The following is a 25,040-nucleotide window of genomic DNA, read 5'->3' on the forward strand; positions in this document are numbered from 1 at the left end:
CTCAGTAATGACCATTGCTGTCAAGTAGTGCAGTATTGGGTGCATGGATGGTGCCACTCAAGGGAACACTTGCTGACAGCCGAACCCAGTAATATTGCCTGCAGAGTAAAGACCCCTGCATAGATACAGCTACAACCTTTGTGTTGCTTCTGTTCCTTGATCCCGCATTCTCCTTTTTCTGCACCTTCCCTTTGCCTCCCATTTGTTTTTGAGGATGTGAGAAGCGCCCTCCTGAGTCGAGAAATGCCAATCGCCATATAGCCACCATCTGCCCTCGCTCTCTGGGACTTCCCTCTCCTCATCACTAGGTATCCCAGGGGAAGCAGATGACACTTGCCTGCAGCCTCAGCCCAGTCCAGCTCAGTTTAGCTTCCTCCAGCCGGTCAGCCAGGCCCCGGCAGCCGTGGAGGGGATTATGTTATTAGCGACAAGGCCAGGGATTAAGGGTGACATCCAAGAAGGCGGAGGGGGTCCCACCCTCGCCTGCTGATCGCCAGGAGCCCCCTCCTGCCGTCACAGCACTGGCTGGAAGTTCCGCCAGCCATCAACGGGCAAAGAGCCACGTCTTGGAGCAAGCCGGCGTCCAAGCCCCTGCGGGGGTGGGTGCCCACGGCTCTCTGGCAGGTCGGGCTGCGCTGGGGAGCTGCGTTCCCAGGCTCTCGCCTGCCTTTATCAGCCCCCCTAACTCCTAGTGTCAGGCCGGGGCTCGCAGCCTCTGTAGTGCCCGCTGCTGAGGAGCCGGTGTAGCGCCTGGCCCAGGCTAGATCAGCAGCAGGGGAGCTGGCTGCCAAGGGAGCCCGGAGCGCAAAGGGGCTGGATGGAAGGAGACGATTCTCCTCCAGTCTGGGCAAGCGGCTAGCTCTGCAGATCGGGGGTGGGGGGGTCTCCTCCGGTGCCGGCCCGCTTCCCCCGGCTGCTGCTGCAGTTCGCAGGCGGCGAGGGGAAATGAGAGCAGCGAATCTGGGGAAGGAGAAGTGAGTGTGTCTGCTGGGGGCGGGAGGGGGCGAACCCCGGCCCAGCTGCGCTCTCCAGCCGCGCCCGGGGCATTCGGGACTGAGCAGCGCGGCGGGGCTGGCAGCCGCCGCGTGTCCTGCTGGGCGGCGAATCGTTCCGCCTCCGAGGGGCTGCGGCGAACCCTGCACCTGCGGGAAGAGCTCGCCTGGCTCAACCCCAGCCCGGGCGCCAGCCATGCAAGCGGCCACCGCCTCCGGGCTGGATGTCTCGAGGACGGGCGGGCCCCGAGAGGACGGGCGCAATGCCCCGAATAACTACACAGGTAAGGGAGCCGGAGCTGCAGCAGCCCCGCCGAGCTGAGCGGGTGACTCCAGCTCTGAAGAGCCCCCCACGCGGGCTGAGCGGTTGTGCCAGGTGCAGGGACCCTGGCTGTCGGGGCCAGGGAGTCAGCCGGGCGTTGGGGGATGCCGCCGCTGGAGAGAGGCGGCTGCTTTCCCTCTGGGTGTTGCGCTCCCGGGGAAGCGGGGAGGGTCAGAGCTGTGCACGGGGGCACTCACATTGCTGGGGATTCACCCCGCTTCCAGGAAACAGGGAGCAGCCTCTGAGTTCAGCTTTTTACGGTCACCTTTCCCCCAGCCGGGTTAGACAGCTCCAGTGCGGTTTTGAAATACACCATAAACTTGCACTCGAAGCTGCGTGGTGGCTCCAAGGAGAGCGGCTTTTTGAATGTCAAACATTGTCGATGTGTCCGGATCCCTTGAAATGGTCTTAATTGGTACTGACTTCCTGACTGTCTGCTGTCGCCATAGCTCAGTTTGCTGGATTTGGGACTCTTAGCTCCAAGGAGGCAAGTGGTGTCAAACGGGGTCATCAGATAAGCTGGCTTCTTGCAGGGAGAGGATGGGTTGGCAAACGCACTGAAGGTTCTCATTAACGGAATGCACCCGCATAACACAGTGTTATAAGCACAGGACAATAATAGTCCAAGCTGTAAGGCACTGGGTATCCTAGGAATAACTGATTCCTTTATTTCAGGCGAGGACCACACCATGATGCAGGCTCCTTGGTCTTTTAAGAAGGGAGTTTGCAGTAATCAGCTTTGCTTCCTGTACTTTTTCAGTCAGAGCCAAAGATGAGTTACTGTTTGGGCCAATCTGAGAGGAGAGGCCTGAGTACTCAATCTGAAGGTGCATCTCTGTTTCTGTTGGTATCACCTCCTACACAGAATTCCTTTTTTCTATGCAGGTAATTATGCTGAGCTTGCATCATTGAACTCGGTGGGCATTTTGCCACTGACTTCAATGAGCAAAGGATTCATTCCTGTAAGAATTGACCCATCCCTTCTAACCAGCCACCACCGTCTCAAAGTTTTTCAGATAAGTGAAAGAGTTTTACATTAAAGAGAGTCTCTGCAAATGACTTGGCCCTAATGCAGCTGCAATTCCATGGTAATCATTTCATAATAGCCTTTTAGTGGTAGTGATGGCTGGAAAGGTTCATGTTCGTTGGTGTAATTGTATTGAAAAGCTGTCAAGACTCTATTCAGATTAAAAGCTTTGAAAAAGATAAGGTGGAATATTGACATAATATAGTTAGAAAGAAAAATGCGAGCTGCTTGCTTGGGACTTGTAAAGCATGTTCACTAGCAAGATCTTTTACAGAGCTGTGATTCCATTTACAATAATCATAGTCATAAACACCGTTGCCTTTAGAGGAAAAATTCTATTCCTAAATCTCTCTGCCTGCTGTGATAGTTTTGATTAAATATTCGGTATCAACAACCATTGCCTTGGTTTGCATGAAGTTTAACAGCTTTCATACACTAGACAGTATTTTCTCTTATTGGGACCCAAAGCATATCTGAATGTGTTTAAGAAAATGCTGAGCTACTGCACTGAAGTACTAATTATGGACCTGATCTTGCGGTCCTTACTCAGGGAAAAGTCCCAGTGAGTTCACTTTACTCACTTTGTTATGCACTTTTGGTTATGCAGTACTGGTATGTCTGATCTGTGCAAATATTTTGAAGAAACAAACATAAAAGGAATGCACCATATTTTTAAGCCAACACATGCAGGATAAGCTGGCTGCAATGACTAACCTTATTAAGTAGGCTGCTCTAGAAAGAATGTTATTGAACTTTAAATATAATGGAATGGAATTAAATTATGGTAAAAAGTTGGAAGTCAGTTTATTTGTGTGTGTGTATAAATAAATATTATACAGTGTGGTGGGGGTGTCTAAGAAATGCTTAGATTAATAGACGTGAAATGAGAGCATCACTTTAAAAGGGAAAGGAATACATCTTCATTGTAATAGCAGATTCAAAGCTCTGTTGTTAAAATGAAATAATCTCCTGACAACTACAGATTGACCTGGCAGAAAATGAGAACATCTCGTTTTCCCTGTACAGTGATTTAGGGGAATACAATACTTACATGTTGAAAAAAGATTTAAGGCACAAATGAAAGCTCCAATTCTGCAATGTAGTCTGACAACGTGGATCCCAGCACCTGTGCAGAGTTCCTTTAGCTTCAGTGAGGCTTGATGCTAGTGGAACCCGATGCAGGATCTGGCCCTAAAATATTTAGGGCATTTTACCATTGACTTTAATGGGAGCAGAGTTACCAAGTGCTGACTGCTCTTGAAAATCCCGTCCTTTCTGTTCAGAATTCAGCTTGGCCTCAAGAATGCCACACTGCACTGATTTAATTTGCTTGGGTGGTTCTAACAGGCTATATTGGTGATCTCATTTTAGCATACTGGTAGAAATGATCAGACACGTTCAGTCCAGCATTTTTTGGTAATGCTTTACATTATGTCCACTACATATGTTTAACCATCCATTTGATTTATTAGAACCATTCCTATTAAAAATAACCAAGTTTTAGGAAACACGTATTGAGAATTAAGAGCTATGTGTAAACACAGATTGTATTGCTCTGCTTTTATGCTAATAGTATTAATCATTGACTTTTGTAAAATTGTGTGGCTCTGCTCCCTTCTCCAGGAGTGTCAGGTCAGTTTTGGGGTTTTGCTTTGGGCCCACAAGTGAAACAGGGCTTGTAGGTGGCTTGTCCCATCATGATCCTGCTCAGACCTTCTGCCAGTGCGGCCCATGGATGAAATCCTGAACCCCCTGAAATCAATGGTAAAACTCCCATTGACTTCACTGAACCAGTATTTCACCTCAGAAGTCTGGTTCCACCAGGGTGAATCTGGCCTTGAATGAATTAATTGTTTGGTAGCATATAACACTTACCTGCTGTAGGCTATCAAACCAGCCCATCTTATGCACTTATGGCAGGCCTCAGTAAATATTTTGAACAACAATTTACATTTATTAATGTAGAATAACTGTGTTGACAGTAATGTATTCTGTTGCTGTAATTAATGTCTGTTTCAGGCTGGCAAACTCTGTGTGTGTGTGTGCACATGCACGCGTATGTGTGTGCGAGTATGTGTGTAAAAGTTGGTGAGGTGAAATCTGTTCTGGGGCTACTGAACAGTTCCGTTCCCTTCTCCGCGTGAATTTAATCTTACTTAAATACCAATTCATCGTCAAAAAACTGTTCATTGAATTAGCTGACTCTGACATAATTTTTAAATCTGCACTAGTGGTTTGGATAGTGAACCAAAAGTTAAATATCATGGACTAGTTGTCATATAATTTAGAATTATATCTTTATTTGAGACACTTAAATAATGTGGTCTCATTTTAAATTATGCAGGGATATTTGTAGGAGAAATGATATATGAAGAGTGCTGGTGACAAACTGAGTTCCCCCAGGCCAACTATTGTACTGTGCAAGATCGTTTTTCCTCTTTCATACTACTGGTGATCATTTTTCATACTGCGCAAGTAGAGTGTCTTCATTGTAAACTTCCAGACCACAAATGAGAAGCTGGTGATAATGATCTATGTAGACAAACTCCCTCAGGCATTCCTTTTGCAGTCCATGAGAAAAGTGATGTGACATGTCTGTTTGCATTAATATGTTAATGAGAAAAGACTAAAGAAAAGTTAAAAGATGTTCATCTGCATAGTCTAACTTCTTTTAAAAGATTTTTAACTCAAAGGGAGTTATAGCTCCTCAAAATTCCCAGCTGTGAAGTTCAAACATGCTCCACTTTCTATGATGCTACCTCCCCAGATTTCTGAGTGTAGGTTTTTCTGGCACACTCTCACCTTGACCTAAAATAGACTCCAACATAGGGTGTTATGTTCTCCTTTGTGATAAAATGTTGGGCAGTGGGCTAAGATCCTCAAGAGGGTACTTTAAACCTGATCTATGTACGTTAGTCTGTATTATACTATTCAGTCACAAAATAAAATGTGTATTACCAGCAGCGGGCATGGCTAAAGCCACACACCAAAGAGATCAAAGTATTGCAGAAACTGTGCTGGGGAAGATGCAGAGCACTGCACTACTAGACATTTCGGGATGGAAGAGTCTGCAGTAAAGGGCATAGTGTGTGGAAAGATGAGGCAGACTGTTCCCGGTACCTTTGCCAAAGCTGAGATGACATCTTTCCCCAACCCCATCGCTTGTGTGATTAAACATCCACAAACATGTTTACCTTTTCCATAGCACTGTGGATTTTTGACAGGAACAAGTTAATGCTACTCAGAGCAGCATAAATTTATTGTTCGTATTTATTCTGGTGGGCAAATATTCACTGTCCACCCCTCCGATGCCTCCCCAGTTCCTTCGCACTGCTCTAAAAAAGCATCTGGAATGCTGATGTAACTGGTTACCTGGGAAGCCTCCTAGTGGAAGGAGCCAATGTAACTGCCCTGCCCCCAGTTTGTGGTCTCTAATGTGGGTGGCATGTCAGGGTTGGGAAAGGGAGCATGGTCAGAGTGCTCCTCTGTTCTGTTGCCCCCTCAGCTGCTTGAATAGCCCATTGAGGTCTTTTGGAGCCAAACACAGCTCAGAGCAGCCCTGAAGCTGCTGTAAGTTACACCTTGGGCTGATTGCATAGATACAGGGAGGAGGGAGCTGTAATAGTGGTTTCTTACCACCCCTGCTATGCCATGCACAGCACTGATGCAGCTGAGGATCTGGCCCTTTGTTTTTCCAGTGTGGGGTATGCATAGCTATACTTTAGCTTTGCCCTGACTCCTTGTGTGTTTCACCAGATCATTCACTGATTTGGAGTTTGTAGCTCTTTTGTGGATCTTCTGCATGGAACCATTTAGTGTTGAAGGTTAGTGTAGCAGCACCTCAAGGAAGAGACTTCAGAGCTTTTTGGAATTGCAGACTGGTGTTGAAGTATATTGGTACCCTTATCAGTGAAGAAGCCAAGAGAACATGTGCACAGAGGTTTTATGGTTACTCTTCCTTTGTCCAGGAAGAACAAAAGTAAGCTTGTTCTTCTTCAAAGCCATGAACAACTCTGCTCTGTACAAAGACTGACAAGAGGGTCTTTGCTATTTTCCTGTGATCCCATGATGCATTTGAGTTTGTAGACTTGGGAAGAAAAAGACTCCAGGCTTCTTCTTAACTTCTTAAGTTTCCACTGGGCAAATTGTGAGACAACTTGGAATATATGTCCGGTAGTTTTTTCCATTTTTTCCCATTGAGATCAAAGTAAAATCTTCGATTATATAAGATAAAGAAGTAAAGGTTACAGTATTTCAGCTGATAGATATGTGGGTTTATCTCCTATGTGACAGAAAGGTAAAATTATTACAATTTTTGTATAGCTCATAAAATCCTAGAACAGCATAAAACAGAGGTGGACGAGATTTATTAGGTTGTCCAGTAACATCCCTGCCAATGCAAGATTGTTCCCTGCAGTATATTAGCCAGTGCTTTAGTCTGATTTAGTTTTAAATTAATTACTCAGATTATACAGGCGAACTACATCTCAACTTCTGAGTTTCAGCTAAGGATGGAGCCAATTGGTTTGGATTGAAACTTTGAGGTTTTAAAAATCTGAAGTCACATAGCTCTACGCTTTCTGGTTTTGGTGTCACCAGGAAGATAAAATACAAAAGAACTATTGGTTTGGCTGTTCCCATCATGTCAGAACTGGGAAAGCCCTGAAATCCCAAGAGAGAGCCTGACATCACAAGATTTCTAGCCTAAGAGCTAAATCAAAGAGAACTGGTTGCTTTTGGTTAAGTATCTAGTGTTAATTTCTGCTCTCCTTCCTCAGGCAAGCCTCCTATTATTTTCTATATAGACTAAGGAGTACAGGATTCACCTCTTAATATTTAGGATACATTATTTCAGTTGAACCCATTCACTCCCATGTTAATTTCAGCATGGAGACTCTAACATGTTTTTTCTCAATTGCAGTAGCTGATAAGCAACAGTTATTTTACAGATCAGTATTGGCTTTATCAACAGATAAGAATAATGCTGAAACGATTTACAGCCTTGCTGGAATACTGTCATACCTTCCGTGCTTCCCTTCTTTTGTTTGCTTGTTTTTGTTAGATGACATAGATATTTTGAAATGCATAAGCTACAAAATGCTGAACCATTCACAAAAAGAAAGCAAGGTGCATTCACTATTGGGGCACATAAACAAAACTCCCATTGTGCAGTCAAATCTCTGATACAAGTCAGTGGTAGTTTTGCCAAAGGCCCAGATTTTTAAAGGTATTTTGGTGTTGCTGAGTTCAGCATTGCAATGCCTAACTGATTTAGGAGCTTAAATTTCATTACTAAAAGGGATTTAGGCACTTACCCAAAATCCCATTGCCTATTGGTGGGATTTAGGCTCCTAAATCAGGAGTTGCAGTGTTGCAATGCTGGGGGGAAGGATAGCTCAGTGGTCTGAGCATTGGCCTGCTAAACCCAGGGTTGTAAGTTCAGTCCTTAAGGGGGATCACTTAGGGATCTGGGGCAAAAATTTGTCTGGGAATTGGCCCTGCTTTGAGTAGGGGGTTGGACTAGATGACCTCCTGAGGTCCCTTCCAATGCTGATATTCTATGAGTGCATCAGTGCCTGAATACCTTTAAAAATCTGGGCCTAAGTGAGTAAGGACTGCAGTGTTTGGCTTGTTGTTGTCATTTCCTGGATATGGACTAATACTTGACTGCCATTTTAAAAACAAATGGTAGAATATCCTATTGTATCTTCTGTTTAAATGCACAGACTTGCAGGCCATTGTATGCCACTCTTAAAGTCAACAATAAATTACTTAAACAAATCATAAGGGGAAGAGCAGTTGGGAGGGATGCAGGTCTTCAGTATTTCAAATACACATTCTGCAAGAAAGGGCAAGGGACAGCTCTGCTTTGGTACAGTAGCTCGGGACACTAGCAGCTTTGTTACAACTAATCTACAATGGTTCACTTTGCTTTTCCTTTTCATTACAGTAGTAAACAACAGTAAGCCGCTTTCAGTTCCTGTCATCTTTCGCTAATCCTCATGATCAGGGAAGCCAAAATGTGCATTTATTGGATTGTACTGTGCAGCATTTGTGGCTTTTCTTCTCAGATTTGGAGAGATCTCTCTTGGGATCCATTAATTCCTATTACAGGATCCAGTCCTGCAAGATGCTTAGCACCTACAACTCCAGCTAAAATCAAAGATACTCAGCACCTTGCAGAATCAAGTCCATAAGCAGATCTTGTAAAGATAAAACATTCATCCTCTATGGCTTTTAGCTCAAGTTGCTGTTCGCCTTTAAACCCTTGCACATGGTTAATTCTGTGCCAGTTAACAGTATTATTTTCTCTCTCACTCTCACACACACACACACACACACACACACACACACACACACACGCATTCTCACCATATCTGTATCTATCTATTTATTTATACCCCCACACCCACCATGAAAAGGATCTGGAATCCTGAAGTCTGACCTCAGCAGTGAAAAAATTTACATAGTCATAAGACTGCAGAGAAGATTGTTAAATCGGTCTATTTGGTTGGGTTCTCAATACATGAGTGATTTCTATCACCACAACAAATTACATGTTATTGCTAACTAACACTGGTTTCTACAGAAAATCAACTATTCGCTGACAATTGCGAATGCTAGGTCACAGTTCTTTAGTACACACCTAGCAGTCTAAAACAGAAAACCAGTTAAAGAACAGCCTTCATTGTTCTAAAGCAAAAGAAACATGCACAGGCCAGTATCCAGCATGGGAGAGAAGATACAGGCAAAATTCTCACCCCTTGAGCCTGCCTCTTTGCACTACTGAGGTGGCTTAAAGTGGACTCGCCTGACTCTAACTGGACAGCTGAGAATTACCCCAGTTTAGGGGAGCTATCAGATGGTATGAAGTTAGGGTGACCAGATAGCAGCTACCCCTCCTCCCAGTATAGTGGATGGGAGGGAGCAAGTTGGGGGCAGGGTATAGCCTGCCAGCACTGACTCTGTTAATTCTCAGCTGAGGCCCGGCGCCTGTTAGTGTGTGTTGGCACAGCCATCAGGCTGTTTTAATTTATGCTGGGGCCGGGGCAGTTTGAGAATTCGGGAGCTGTAGCCAGTTCCCTGATGTCTTTTCCCACTCCGCTCCACTGGGCAGTTTTTGACCCAGGAGAGAATGTGGGCTGCAGAATTTTCCTTCTAGGGCCCACTCGGCAGGGAACTTTCTGCTTTGTGAGAAGGGAAAGGCCACTGTCAGAAGCAGAATACACATCTGGTTTGATGTGGTGTGTTAATTCCTGTCTATACGTATTTTACACACCTACACTCTATTTAACCACACCAGATAGGCTAGACCTGCCCCTCTCTATAGGGCCAAATCCCCAGCTCATGTATACTGGTGTCGCTTCATTGAAGTCATAAGAACATAAGAACGGCTGTACTGGGTCAGACCAAAGGTCCATCTAGCCCAGTATCCTGTCTTCCAACAGTGGCCAATGCCAGGTGCCCCAGAGGGAGTGAACCTAACAGGTAATGATCAAGTGATCTCTCTTCTGCCATCCATCTCCACCCTCTGACAAACAGAAGCTAGGGACACCGTTCCTTACCCATCCTGGCTAATAGCCAGTAATGGACTTAACCTCCATGAATTTATCCAGTTTTCTTTTAGTCCAATCCGGCTACACTGGTTTAGATCAGCTGAGGGTCTGACTCCTAATACATCAAATGCAGATTAAAGCTCTGAAGCCAGGTTCTCTACTGTGCTCAGTTCAGTTGTAAGGAAGGGGTCATCAACTGGGGAGTCCCTTTGCCCGCCCCCAACAGGATCCTGCAATTGAGCTGCTGGGAGTGAGGTCTCGGAGGCAGCTACACTGGCTCTGTGCTAGCTGGGATCTCCATTCCCTTTATAAAGGTAACAGGGGAAAGATTCACTTGCCTGCTCTGATATATATTTACTACAAAGAATCCCAGTGAATAATTGTCTGTTCTGGGTTTAGGATCAGGCCTCTTTTCTTCCTCATCAGGCAGGCAGCATTTGAATCCCACCGCTTATATTGCAAATTAAATGAACCATTGAAACCAATGAAAAATGGCAAACAACCTGATATTGTTCTAGTAATATATTTTTTATTCATTTCTCCATCATGTGTGCTCAGATAACTGTTTTCTGTTTTTCCGCCTCTCCCCCAGGGCTACTGCATACCTTAAATCCTCAGTCCCTCATACCTGATCAGCACATCGCTCCCACTGCTTTATCCCTAAAGGCTTAGCAGGGCACATCAATTATATATGTGTGTGTCTGTGTAATATACACAAGAGTATTATGGATAATATTGTATTTGGTTTATAATTAAACCCTTTTCTTCTTTCAACCAGACACTTTGTACAGGCCAGGTCTAGTTTATGGGGCTGCATTATTGTGTTTTGGGCTAACACAGCATGATGTAGTGCAATATAAGGAAGACTGATGAATATAACAGCTTTTTCGAAAAAGCATTTTCTGATCAGATATCTGCTGGACCAACCCACCTGTGCCCATTTAGCAGTTTATCTCAGTAAGCCATGCTGGGTTTGCAACTCTGTGTAATTTATGAAGGCAATCTCTACTTGAAGCAAAAATAGAAAACTACATCTTTCCCAACCTTCTTTGGACATACTGTAATGTTTAACCACTGATAGAAACAAATGATTTTTATCAGTACATTGTTTACATTTTTTAACTATTAAAAGAAAAGGGGGGGGGACTTTCAGATTATGTTGCTGGTTTGTTTTCAGAGGCAATAAAACTGATCAAAGATTAATTTACTGAGGCATTTAGAGGGATAGCTAAATATGGGTAAAATTTATAGTTTTGTCTTTGCAAAATGTTCATCATGATACTGGAAAGGTTTGCCAATTTTACAGAATTTCATAGAATTTATAAAGCTGCTGTAATGTGGGTGACAATTCACATAAGTAAAACAAAATAAAAATCTGCCTCTGTGTTATAGATTCTAATATATATTAATACATGAACTATCTGCAGCACATTCCTGCTATCATCGCCATTGCCAGCCTGCTCTGTAAATTGCCCCGGTGATCAAGTAAGTGTTAATAAATCTTCACTATCAGAGCTATGTGAAAAATTCTTACCACTGGGTCCAAGGATGGGGAACAGGGAAGGAGATCTCATTTCTACCTGTTTTGCAAAAAAGCCCAAACCTCCTCGCCTTTTCCAACACCTCCTCCATCCCGCCCACAAACATTTTGTGGTGCCCCTTTAGAGGGTTTAAGTAGCTTTGTAGTGAAAAGCAAAGCCTGATAGCTTTCACTGCGAACTGGTCTTGGCCCATTGCTGATACTGCATTGTTATTAGAGCTGGCTGAAGAACAATTCCACTTCACAACAATTTTCGAGGTTTTGGAATTTGAGTTCATTCCGCATTGGAAAAAAACCAAAACCTTTCAAACATTTCCATAAAACAGAATTGTCTTGAAACATCTTGTTTTCAGAGTTGAACAGTCAGAATTTCAGTCTGCGGGGGTCTTTCCTCTCTTAGTAACCAGAGTCCACCTGGGACCTCAGAAACCTTCCTGTTACAGAGTCATCAAAATTAATATACCGCCACAAAATGTTTTGGCTTCAGCAAAGCAGCATTTTTTAATGAAAAACCGTTTTGCAGAAATGTTGACTAGCTCTAACAATTGTGTTCTGCCACGTGGACTGGCATGGACTGGCTCCCGAAAGCTTTTTGCCAATCAGTGATGCATATGCAGTTTTCTGTTTGATGTCTTCCAACAACAGCTCCCACCTCCATTTTGAGCACTTGCCTTTTTGTTTCATTTGGTCATCATTTTGGGGTCAGGGACTGCCTTAATTTTTGTGGCTGGTAAAGCACCAAGAAAAGAGTTGATACTTAACAAATAATAAAAGGAATATTCAGGCCTATGCTATTCATAGCCTTCTCCCTTTATAGATCGAGCAATGTGATTTAAAGGTTTTGACCTCATAAAAGACTCTTAGTTCTATTATACCTGAGGCTCTTATATTGGCCTTATGAGAAAGTCACCAAAGACAGAATCACTATAAAGAGCTTTTTTTTTTTTTTTTTTTTCCCCCTTAAGGAGATTTGATCTGTACGTCAGCAAGATGTTAAACTGGAGACTAAAATCTGAATTGTCCTGAAACCATCACAAATGTACTATAGATGCGGCTGCTTCTGGTGACAATTTTCATTCAGCTCTTGTATGATGACCCAAGATGTTTTGAACATTATCCCAAGATAATACATGAACTTTCATATGGATAAGGGAAAATGTTAACATTTCGGGTCGTCATTGTTTCAATTAGAAAACATGGCTTCTGGTTAACGTATCATTTTGGACTGTCTGCAAAAATCCTATGGTTGGCTGCACGTGTTTAATGAATTAAATGTTATTCATGAGCACTGGGAAAAAATAATGATGGAAGCTGAAAATATTTTAGGTATAAAACTAGAGACTTCACTAGCTTTCTGTCTAGTAAATGAAATTGCCACCAGAGAGGCTATTTCCCGGCCTCACAAAATCTGGTTAAGAAGAGACAGGGTGATCCTGAAGTAATGTTAAAGTGACACAATGCCTTTAGTGTCAGAGTGGATGATGCAAGTGTCAAGATCAGCTGCAGATGACAGGAGACCATGTAGAATATCAAGAGAGCAGTGAGTAATTTGATTACATTTGGTTACCTTTTAATGGCCTGTTCGCTAAGATCTCTTTTTTTCTTTTTGAGACTTCACTTCATCGCTGTGCTGTTTATACAAGAATCATAGAATATCAGGGTTGGAAGGGACCTCAGGAGGTCATCTAGTCCAACCCGCTGCTCAAAGCAGTACCTTTATTCAATGGAAAAGATGAAATGATGAAGTAGGGGGCCATAAAAAAAGGACAAAGGGAAGTTGGCCCAGCAGAAGGAATTACCCTTTTTTCTCTCCTCCATTTTCATTATTCTTTGGTGAGAAAGGAAGTTGTATTGAGTAATGTACCTGAGCTGCAAATTTCAGATGCAAACTAGATTTGGTGGTGCCCAGATATAGACCCATAGTTTCATTGTTTGCATGAGTGGTTTTGTTTCATCCTTTTATAAAGATAGATGCCAGCTAGTGAAGCCAGATCCAGAACCTCTCCAAAGTTCACAGGTGTTCAGAGCCAGGGAGTTGGTTCAGGCCCCTCTTTGGCACCATGTGGTATTTTAGAAACAGTTATATATGCTTTTCCTTTTTGTAAACGTTGATAATGCTCTTGTCAGTGATACAAAAATCAATCCTGATTGGGCTTTCAAAGTAGCATCTAACACTTGATCCTGCATTACCTAGAAAGGACTGCAGGACTGGCCTTACCTGTCCAGAATGATTTATTTATTGTGTGCTGGTTTTATTCTGTTAGGTGGCATGCCTGCCTGCCTGGTCATTGAGTGTGCTTTACAGTATTTGATAGATTGAGTTTGTTAAAATTCTGACGAGAGGCCAGTAATACTCCTGTTTTAAAACTCTTAATTTTATCCTGTTTAGGCTCTCCATTTTGGAGACTAAGACCCAGGCTGTATATTTAGTAGAGCATGTACGTTATTTCTTACCTTAGCTCCTTTATAATGGAATGGAGTGATCAGAAATCAATAACAGGATTAAATGATACCCAGAAGCAAAAGGGGAAGACAGAGTCACTACAGAAATAATTGATCCATTTACTAAATAAGTTAGTCGCAAAAACAACAGTTGACATCACTTCCATAAGTAATTTTTATTTGTGAATGGTTTGCTTACAGGCATAATTCAGGTGAATTCCACAGCTGATTATATTTTTTAACAGAGAAATAACAGTGAAGAGGTAAGTAAATGAATGCTTCTAGGTTGATGAAGCATTTCTGTGCTGGCTAATTAAGTCATACATTTACTTTTCTGAGGTATTGTACCTTATGGTTTTAATATGTTGGTAAATGTACTAATAAAGTGCAGAAAAAACTTTGCATTTATTTTACTAGAGACCTCTTTAAAAATCTTGTTTTTCATTTGATTATTTTTAATTAATTAGTTCTTTATTAGAAAAAACACTCAGTATAGCTCTCTTCATTAGATCTGAAAGTAAGATCTATGGACTAGAATAACTTGGCTTTGATGTAAACTGGGGGGAGAAATCAATCATGGAGTGCTGCACAGTGACCAGAACAAATCCACTTTTAAAAAAGTAATATAAAAGACATGAGGAAGAATCAACTTACACAGATTTTACATATTCCTCATATTCGAAGTGGGGGGGGAATCACATATACAGTATTGTCAGTCAAACTCATTTGGCATTTTTCGTGATGTATAGTTTGGACTTCTTGTGGATTAATATACCCTTCAGGCTGCATAAAAAGGGAGAACTGCAGCATATAGAATCTGTGACATTGCACTTCATATGCTTTATGAAAATATGCTTATGAATGTGAATATGATATAACTGGAATATGCTTTATGAAAAAGGTCTCTTGTAAGGTATCATTACAAAGCTTATAATCTACTGAGTGTGTTCCTCCTATTTGTTTGCATGAATTACTTCTATGTCTGGAGTTAGAAGAATAAGATAAAAACTTGTATTACTGATGTAAACATATTAAGTGAAAGTCATTAAGGGTGCTTCAGAATCAATGAACTGTAAATGGCTCTGTTTACTTACAAACCTTCCTGTGCACCTGTGGGCCAGCCCAGGAAGAATGGAGGCTGGGGTCTCACAGGAATCCATACTGGAATCCATCTTAAATCTGGTACTTTTCCATTTAGAAGGAGGGGTGGGGACCCAGAGAGACAAAAGATTCCCGCCTTGTGCCAAAGCTATAAAAAGGGGTGGAACAGGACAAAGAGGGCTAGCAGTCATTGGAAAACCCCTAGTCACCACCTAAGATGGCTGCTGGAACTAACAAGGACTGTACCAGGGCAAAGGATTGGACCCAGACTAGGAAGGAGTCTAGTCTGTGAAATAAGCTTATTGGAACATCTTTGAGGGTGAGATATTACCTGTAATCAGTTTCTTAATTGCGTGGTTTTGCTTTATTTTGCTTGGTGACTTATTTTGTTCTGTCTCTTATTACTTGGAACCACTTAAATCCTACTTTTTATACTTAATAAAATCACTTTTGTTTATTAGTAAACCCAGAGTAAGTGATTAATACCTGGGGGAGCAAACAGCTGTGCATATCTCTCTATCAGTGTTATAGAGGGCGGACAATTTATGAGTTTACCCTGTATAAGCTTTATACAGAGTAAAATGGATTTATTTGGGGTTTGGGTCCCATTGGGAGCTGGGTGTCTGGGTGCTGGAGTCTGGCTCAACAAGGCAGGGCTCTGGAAGTCCCAAGCTGGCAGGGAAAATGGGCTCAGATAGGTAGCTTGTTTGCATTTCTCCAGTCCTCTGGGATCTCACCCATCCTCTATAAGTTCTCAAAGATAATCACTAATGGTTCCAAGATTGCTTCAGCTAATTCCTTAAGTGTCCTAGGGTAAATTTAATCAGGTCCTACCAACTTACTTATCTAAATATGCTTTAACCTGTCCTTTCCCTATTTTGGCTTGTGTTCCTCCCCTCCCCCCCTTGTTAATATTGTTTAAGATTCTGGTCAAAGTTTACCTTTTAATGAAGACTGAAGCAAAAATAACCCTTAAACACCTCACCTTCTTGACGTCATCTGTTATTAGTGCTCCTTCCCCACTAAGCAAAGGACTTACACTTTCCTTCATCTTTCTCCTGCTCCTAATGTATTTAAAGAACCTCTTCTTATTGCCTTTGTGTTCCTTGTGAGGTGTAACTCAGTTTGTGCCTCAGCCTTTCTGATTTTGTCCCTGCATGCTTGTGATATTGTTTTGTACTCCTCCCTAGTGAATTGTCCACTTTTTGTAGGATTCCTTTTTAGATTTTTCAGGTCATTAAAGAGCTACTGTTGGAGCCATTCTAGCCAGTTACTATTCTTCCTATCTTTTCTTCTCATTCAGATGGTTTGCTGTTGCCCCTTTAGCATTGTCTCTGAAAAGTGTCCTTCGTGTTTAGTCCTAATTTTTACTAGGAATCTCTGTGCTGGACAATTCAAAAACTAATTGGATGAGGGTTATTGGAATCTAGGGTTTTCGTTTGGCCTATTATAGATATATGGTTCAGATGTAACAGAAGATCCTTGGCCCTACTATGGCCCTTTATGCTGCTTTAGCAGCACAAAAAGGCCTTTGAAGTCAGCTTATCTCACTAGCTAAAGACTCCTTCCTAGCATGGGGGAGTCCCCAGGTATCGGAATCAGTATAGCTGTCTCCACTACTACACCCTTGCAGCTATTGGTGTATGGAGTGTGGCTATATAAAATGGGTCCTAGGCAGCCGAGTGCAATGAAGGCACCTCCGAGGCTGCTGTAAGTTGCACAGGGGACAGAACTAGTTCCTGGTCAGGCCTAGGATCAGGTTACTACAAAGATAGTGTAACAACACCTTTGCCCCCCCCATCCTACGTGGGTCTTGCATCAAGTGGAGCTCAGTCAAACACAACGATTAGACACATGAAGTTCAGCTCCTAACTTTCCCTGGCTCAGAAGTCTTTGGGTCTGTGGTTTTGGCTTGGCCCACTGAGCTACGGGCCACCTGAACAAGGTCATATCTGGATCCAGATCCAGTCTTTCTTATGATTGGGTGGTGCTTGGGTGTGGGGCTTTGGTTGAAGCCTATCTCTACTTGCAAGCACTTTAGCCTCCACTTAAATTTGGTGGTGCTCTCAATTTGCTAAAGCAAAGGTAACATTTTATATAGCTGTGAAACTTATTCTAAATGGGGAGTGTTGCCAGCTGAAGCACAGTATGAAAGTTTGCATTTCATCATAAATGAAGCATTCTAAAACCAAATATTCATGTTATGTTAATTGCTCAGATTGTATCCAAACATAGATGGGGAGTGACTTAACTATCTTTCCTGAGGATAAGGTGATATGTCAAGATTAAAAAAAGGCCTTGTTTTTAATGCAGACAATGGATGCAACTGTTTGTACAGAACCTCCCATTTCGACCGTGTGCTTTATTTGCCTTCCCGGGGTGCATTTATAAGTACAGAATTTCTCTCCTGTTAATGTGCAGCCTTCACTGCTCCTTTCTCTCAAGGTTGCTTTGCAGCTTGCTTTTGTCTGATTGTGACTCCTGCACACGCTCGATCCTGGCTGAATTCAAACCAGAGAAACACCTGACACAAAAGGGCATGAGGCAGCTGAGCAGTGTAGAGATGTGTGTGTTTTATTGGGTGTAGCTAGTTTAAAACAACCTCTGGAAACCCCAGAACTATTGTACATGTCTACAGATAACAGGAAGCATCATTTCTTGAAGACTGGCAGATGCTTCCTAGTTGTGATGAAAGCACCTCCATGGACACTTGGGTGTCCGTCCCAGAGGAGTGTTGCAGAAGCACTGTGTTATTGCTAATTATTTGGCAAGCAATGTATTGATACAAAATTAATGCATTTTTACCTACAAAGCAGACTGTAGAAAAGCGCTAAAGACCCTCAAGACAACCTAATTCTAAACTTTCCTGTGTGGTCCCAAAGCCCGTCCCTGCGACGCTATAGATTCAGAGCATTGATTATACCAATGAAGCGAGTAATCTTTTTTAATTTTATTTTTAAAGGCACTTTCCTCAAATGCCTTTTCTTTTTACATTTAAAAACTATTTTCAATGATAGGACACATTTTAAAGGTGGGATTTTCAAGAGTGCTCAATATTGGCCTAACAACTAGTACTGGTTGGAAAATGCACTTTTTTTCCTGCAAACAGTTGCAGCTTTTTGCAAAGAAAAATAGAAAACTAAAATATTTAGTCCAGAAACTGAAATATTTTGGTTTGGAATTGTTGCCATGGTGCCTAGTGGGAGCTGTAGTTCAGGTGCATCATGCTCCTATTCTCCTCTATAGGCTGGGCTCCCTGGTTTGACAACATCTCTCATAATGCACCACAGTCTCCCCTCCTAGTGAGGAGAGGTCTGGCCATAGTGCACCATGGGAGATGTAGTCTCACTAGGGAGCCTGTCCTATAGAATCTGCAACTTACATATTGCAGGATCAGGGCTAATATAGACAAGACAAAGGGTGGTAGAAATGGAGTCACTGAGAGATGAAGTGACTTGCCTAAGGTCACACAGCTGGTCAGTGTCAAGGCCAAACATGGAACCCAGGTGTCCTGACTATCCTTTCAGTGCCCCATTCCCTGGACCGCTCTGCTTCTCTGTCATGTAAACCTGTGCATGTTCCAGCATTTGCTTAAAATCAGAACGTGTTAGTGTCATTGAATGTAGAGCTCAAGCTGACTTATAAGCTAAGGAAACAATTTCACAAATACTTGTGTAGTATTGTTGGCTTTGAGCCATTATCAACCCTTGCCCACTCTGTTGAATGCGCCGCTACTTTTTTTTATTGCTTTTCAGGTACTTAGTTTTAAACATGACACATACAAAACCGTATAATAGACAAGAAATGCCAGGCCATTCAGCTGTCGAGATTGCTGACGTGCTTTTATTTGAAATTGTTGGAGCAAGTCATTATTATATAATTAAGCAATAACAAGACTTGACAGGCAACACGCTTCTAGATGGCTATAGCACAGCTCAGAAGCTCTTAAAGTGCTCTCCACTGGTGCAAGTTCTGAATGGCCGAACTTTCCTGTTAATTTGATAGCTGTGTAGCTTTGTCACATTTAACATTAATTTCCTGAAAAGCTGTATAAGTACCTGAATTAGAAGGTAAGCTCTTAAGAGCAGGGACCGAGTTCCCATGTATGGGTGCAGTGCCCAATGCAATTTGGACCCCAACCCTCATGGAGGGTCTTTGGCTGCTATCATGATGTAAAGTGAAAATATTGTCATGAGTGCTGCCTACATGGGGGATATCACAGCTCTCTTCTTATGTGAGGTCCTCGTGGTGGGTCAATAGGTGTTTGTGACTTAGGGACATACATTTTCAGAACGCATTTTGGTGAAACGTTTGCTTGCAGGAATAGGATCGGCCTATTTACTGGCATAATGGTTTAGTGAGCCAGGGGTTCTAGTTCTTACTGGCATCTGGCTATTGCGCTATGTTTTAGTTTCATGAAAAGCCAAGCAATAAGAAATGGCACAGCTAGGTTTACGTGAGTAATGGGGATAATGAGAGAAAGCCAAGGATCTTCCTACTTCTGAATCACTGGCGAGCAGTGATCAACTTGTGCCTTTGCCAACAACTTTTTGTCTGCTGTTTCTTCTGTTTTTCTGTATAATACAGGAAGAAGGTGCCCAAGAAATGTTTTCTAGGCAAATGTTCTCAGAGTGCCATTTCATGTTTGTTCTCTTATCAGCAAAATATAAATCCAAAGTGTGCTTGGTAACTGTTTCTGACAAATTGATACTGCTATGCAGATAATCTTACCTGGCCATGGGAGGAAATTTTTGTATTATTTTATCTTAGATTTTTTAGTTTTAACCATTTCATATTATTTATTTTTCAATGTCTGGAAATTATATACTTGTCTACTTTGGAAAAAACCCTGGTTTGAGTAAATTAAAGTTTACAGATTACGCCACATTTAAATAGCTTTCATTCTGGGATGTTGATCTGTTGATCATGTGAAGTGATCTGTTTATTTATTGTGGATAATGCCATTCTTTTGTACTGTTGAACAAGTTTAATGGCCCCATACCTAAACCAAAATGCAAGATCTGAACACCCTGAGATTGCTCTAAATGTGAATTCAAACTGAGAAATTAATGTTTGTAAGTGACCTCTCGCTCTGCAAAGAGCTGACACAAAATTCCAAATGTTGTGAACCTTAGGGCATTCAAAATTCAAACCTGAATCTAAATTTTGTTGCTTGAGGCTGCTTCTAAAATTGAGTGATTATTGCTACTATTTTTGAAAGATGAGAGCTGATACCATATGCTAGAACCATACACAGTGTAGGCAGGTGTTATGCAAGATTAGTCAAGCAGTTTGGTTAATCCCCCTTACTAAATCAAACAAACAAAACTGCATTTGAATTTTTAAAAAGAACTTGTGTCCATTCTGCTTGCTTCACCGCAAATATTTGTAGTAAACTAATATTTGAAAATGTAAATAGTGAATTTTGAACTCATATTTGTAATGTTCACCAGATTCTAAAAGTTGCACTCACCAGCTAAAGGAGTAGCAATAAGACCTTGGGACCAGTCAAACCACCCAAGACCTCATTAATTTTGAGTACTCACAATGACCTGCTTATAAATGATACAGACCACAAATTAGTCTCAAATTCCTCACAGGACTGAGCCCTAGTTGACAAGGAGCTGCATGTCTCGAAGATGCAAAGACATGAAAGGAGCATGAACAATGTTTGTTTTGTTTTAGCTCATATTTTCTAGATATAAACACATACCAAAACCCTAGATCTGGACACTCACATGTCCAGAAATTTTAGGTCCAGACGCAACTTTGCTATCACAGATGTTTATCCAGCAATTATGTTTTACTTCAGGAGGCACTTTAGCAGCAAATATTCTACATGTAAAACTAACTTCCTAATTATAATGGATCTAGTCAGATGAACATGCCTGAGGAGTATACAAAGGATAAAGCTATCGAACATCTGCTTATCTAAATAGAAGGGCAGGAAACTTACAGCAATGATCATCTTTCTAGAAACAGAAGAGTAAGGTTAAAATGGCAGGAAAGTCACTGCAAGAAATGGCTGTAAAAAGATTACATGTTGTTAATATCAGCAGGTATTAGAGCCACATAAGAGAGAAAAAAACACGTAGGAGAGGAGGAGAAAATAAGGATGAGTGGAATAGTTCTGAAAAAAATGGAGATGAGTCTGAGCCACAAAGCTCTGCTTTGGACCTGGACATCCCTCACCGTTCAAGGATGCTCTGATCCAGGGTTTTGCTTTTGGCCCATCTCTAGATAAAAGAAGAACTGACCTGAAAGTTATCCCCAAATTCAAATTGGAACAAACCCAGACCCTTCTGTGCATTTGGATAATGCTCTGAAAAAAGCCTCCAAAAGAAACAACAAAACAAAACCCTAGCCCTGCTCTGCATTTCCTGAATTCAGCCTTCTGAAATCCCACACAAGAGTATGCCTGGGCAAAATAAAGATGTGTTTTGTCCAAGAGCTGATCTGACAAGATTTCTAGCCCAGTTTTCAGATCACAGAGATTTGAATAGTTTAAGTTTCAGATGAGCTCTGAACTTTAGGATGATTGTTTAAACTCAACCACTGAACCTTTTAAGCTTTGCCCTTTACTAGCCACTGTCCAGAGAAGTCATTTTCACAAGTACACTCTGTCCAGGAATACTCCCTAAGGAGATGGCATAATGCTACTATGACCCAGGGGCACACCAGGGAAATACACACGGCTTAGTGGCACATCAAATGATGAGAAAGACTTAGACACTCTTAAAGGCTCAAGTGAAGGGAATGTTTGAAAATACACAGCTCAAGAAGGAATGCCAACAAGAGAATTGGAGCTCAGAAGTTTTCATTACTCTACATCAGTGGTTCCCAAACTTGTTCCGCCACTTGTGCAGGGAAAGCCCCTGGCGGGCCGGGCCGGTTTGTGTACCTGCCGCGTCCGCAGGTTTGGCCGAGCGCGACCACTGCTCTACATATATCATTATGGGACAGGAATCAGTGCTTAATTTGTGCCAGGGCTGGGCCCTGGTGTCTCTACGCTTGGCAGTGCCTAGCCCCGGCACCCCTGGGCTTGCTGCATCAGTTATGACTGTAAAAAAATTGCTTGAGCTCCGGCACCTCTTTCATTACAAATTAAGCATTGGACAGAAAGAGCAAGGAGTAATTTAACTAGATACTGGAGTATTAATGTTTCAAAGAAGGTCAACAGATTATTTTAAATGTATCTTGAAGGAAAGAATCAAATGGCAAATTATCTGTTCTTTGGAGAATGGTTATTGGATGAAGATGCTAGAGCTTTCAGGACAATAGACAAGTGTACTAAGTGATTCTAATGAAGACTAGTTTATACTGCTTGAGAGAGATACTATGTATCAAATTTTGCTCAAAGTTACACTGTGCACTTTCCACTGTTATCAGTGTCAACTGACGTCAACTCCGATCACTTTATTGGCAGTACATACTCTATGTTCTGGCATTTTAAAAAATGAAAGCATGAAACTCCAAACTATCTGAAGCAGATATTTATATTTTTGCAGGTGTGACAACTGCTTTTCAGGAGAAGACTCTGAACCCATTTTCAAAAAATCACAGTAGTCCCTTTAAATAAAAAGAGGGTGCACAATTCACATATCAGGCAGGCACTAATGATCAGGTATTTGGGGCGGGGGAAGGGGGATCAAGGGGAAATCTCGCTAGGAAATATTTGCTCTTATTGATACAAGTTTGAAAGAGCTAACACAGCAAACAGAAAGAACCATGCACAGGTTTCAAGTGTCATGTTTTTAAAATCAAGTCCTTAATACATATTTGCATAATAGATTGGAACAGTAATTGTCACTGTGGCTTTTGTTAGTTTGTTTGTTTTTTAAGGGCATAAATTGAGGGCAGGTAGTTATATCTAACATTAAACAACCTGGCTTTTGTATTTATATCAGAAGCTTAACATTAATTAAACACAGGGCCAAGTTCTTCATAGGATGCATGTGTGTGCCATTCCCATAGAATTCAAGCTTTGGCACCTGCTATTTAATTACATCTTAGTCCGTTGCTGAATGCTGGACCTTAAGAAAAGGCTTCAAAGTAAGCCAAAAAAAGAATCAGGTCCCAAGAAGGGCCTGTCCTGGTCCCCTTGAAATCAATGGCGAAACTCTCATTGACCAGTTTCATAAGACCAGGATTTTGCTCTAAGTGTGTGTGTGTGTGTGTGTGTGTGTGTGTGTGTATATTTGTGTGTATGTGTATTTGTTCATATATATATGAACATGTAAACCTGTTAAAAGTCCCTAAATAGTTATAAGAAGAAGAAAGTTCTTGGTAATTGTAAACCTCTGCTCTCTTATAAACAGTTCAAGAGCAACTCCCCACCTCCTTTATTATTTTTATTATAATAGTTAAAACCCCAGTGTTGCAACCGGTGGTGCAGCTGCCGCTGAGTGTGTATGGATGCCCACTGAAGTTTTTGGGAGAATCAATGGAAGGATCAGAGTCTCAGATGTTAAAATGCTGAAAAATAGAAACACTGGTGTTTACTAAACATGAATGAAAGGATGCATACAATGATATCAGGGTTATGTTAGTCCAAACATATGAGACTAGAAAAACCACTCGATTTTGTTGTCTTTTAGCTGTATCAGAATGGTGTATATTTTCTTAATGACAGAGCAATTCAATTGTATTAAAAAACTAGTAGGACAGTAAATGCTAAATGAAGCATTTCATGGCAGTAACAATCAGTATATAGAGATATCTGCCAAAACAGGTCACAAAGCACCTACCACTCAGTTATTCCAGAGAGAACAATATGAACTAAAGATTTTAGTACAAGGAGAAAAGTGAGGGGGAAGGAGAGGTTACTACCGAGGACAGAGTTAAAGAGATGTTTTTAAAAAGCCGAGATAATTGACTCTAGCATTAAACTCTGAGGTACTGAGATCTTTCTTGACACGCAAATAAAACAAAATTGACACTAGTAAGGCCTCAGAAGAAAATTTGAATGCAAGCAATTTGATAGCACGGCATAATATAGTACAAAATAGATTTTTAACTGTAGCATCCTTAATAGAGAACCTCACAAAAGATTTAGAATGAAATTCACCCTTGTGGGGGGAGCCAACACAGTCTATGCACCACCTACGTCCATCCCATTCAGCCAGCAGTGCACTGTAGGGCTTAAAAGAGACTTAGCCCATTGGTTGGTGCTCGGCTGAGAGGTGAATTTCACCTTTAAAGAAGTCTCTCCGTTTGTTTGCTTATTGACCATTTCCTCATACTGAGTGAAAACATGATCCTCTTAAAGTAAAAATTAAAACTCCCCTTAACTTCAGTGGACATGGGATTTGGCCCTAACATTTCATTGTTTTGTTCTGTTCTTTTAAATCTGCAGGGCACTGTAGCCAAATCTTTCCCCCTCAGCTTGGCACGCTACAGATAATTCATGGTGATGGCACCGCCGTCGGAACGGTGATAACATTCCAGTGCTCCGCTCAGCACCTGCTTGTGGGACAGGGACTCGTAACCTGCATATGGAAGGGAGACAGTACACAGTGGACTGCTGGAGTTCCCTCATGCAAACGTAAGGATTCTTCTTCCAGAATTACTCAACACCTCTTCTGCGTTACCCTCTCCTTGTTTGCCCTGGGTAACCTATGAACCTTTGGCATGACATGGGGATTAATTCCAGAGTTCTGTGGAAAGAAGAGGGCATGTTGAATTTCATTCATCGCTATTGCCACTGGCTATAATGGCACTCCGGGCACATTCAGACATCATGAATTACTACACTGCAAAGACTTTTAGCCAGATTTGTGCCTGGTCTAATATCAGTGACCTCAGTAGAGTTAGACCAGGGATAAATTTGACTCTTTAGCTGCAAAATGTGCTGCTGTTTGTCAGGAAAATGTGTAGATATGAGCAATGAGAATGTACCTGTATATTGCATTATTTAATTCCATTGTTTTCAGGAGGAATCATGCTGCAAAGAACATGGAGATATTTGTAAAGTACAATTACCCTGTTGCCTGTGGGTAGTAGAATGGAGCTGCTATCATATTGAAAAATAGGGCTTGAATGGCAACAATATTAGCTGCCT

The 25,040-nt window shown here is 41.8% G+C and overlaps 1 protein-coding gene across 1 annotated transcript in view; it reads left to right on the forward strand.

The window, feature by feature from the left end:
- The first annotated feature begins 626 nt into the window (after window positions 1-626).
- Window positions 627-25,040, forward strand: part of SUSD3 (sushi domain containing 3) — a 49,464-nt gene continuing 25,050 nt past the window's right edge. Inside the window, exons 1-2 of the mRNA XM_054033358.1 lie at window positions 627-1,276; window positions 24,336-24,524. Of these exons, the coding sequence (XP_053889333.1) occupies window positions 1,189-1,276; window positions 24,336-24,524 (277 nt within the window). The 5' untranslated portion in view covers window positions 627-1,188. The remainder of the gene's footprint in view (window positions 1,277-24,335; window positions 24,525-25,040) is intronic.

This window comes from Malaclemys terrapin, chromosome 7 (assembly GCF_027887155.1).
Source record: "Malaclemys terrapin pileata isolate rMalTer1 chromosome 7, rMalTer1.hap1, whole genome shotgun sequence".
In the NCBI taxonomy this organism is placed as follows: Eukaryota; Metazoa; Chordata; order Testudines; family Emydidae; genus Malaclemys; species Malaclemys terrapin.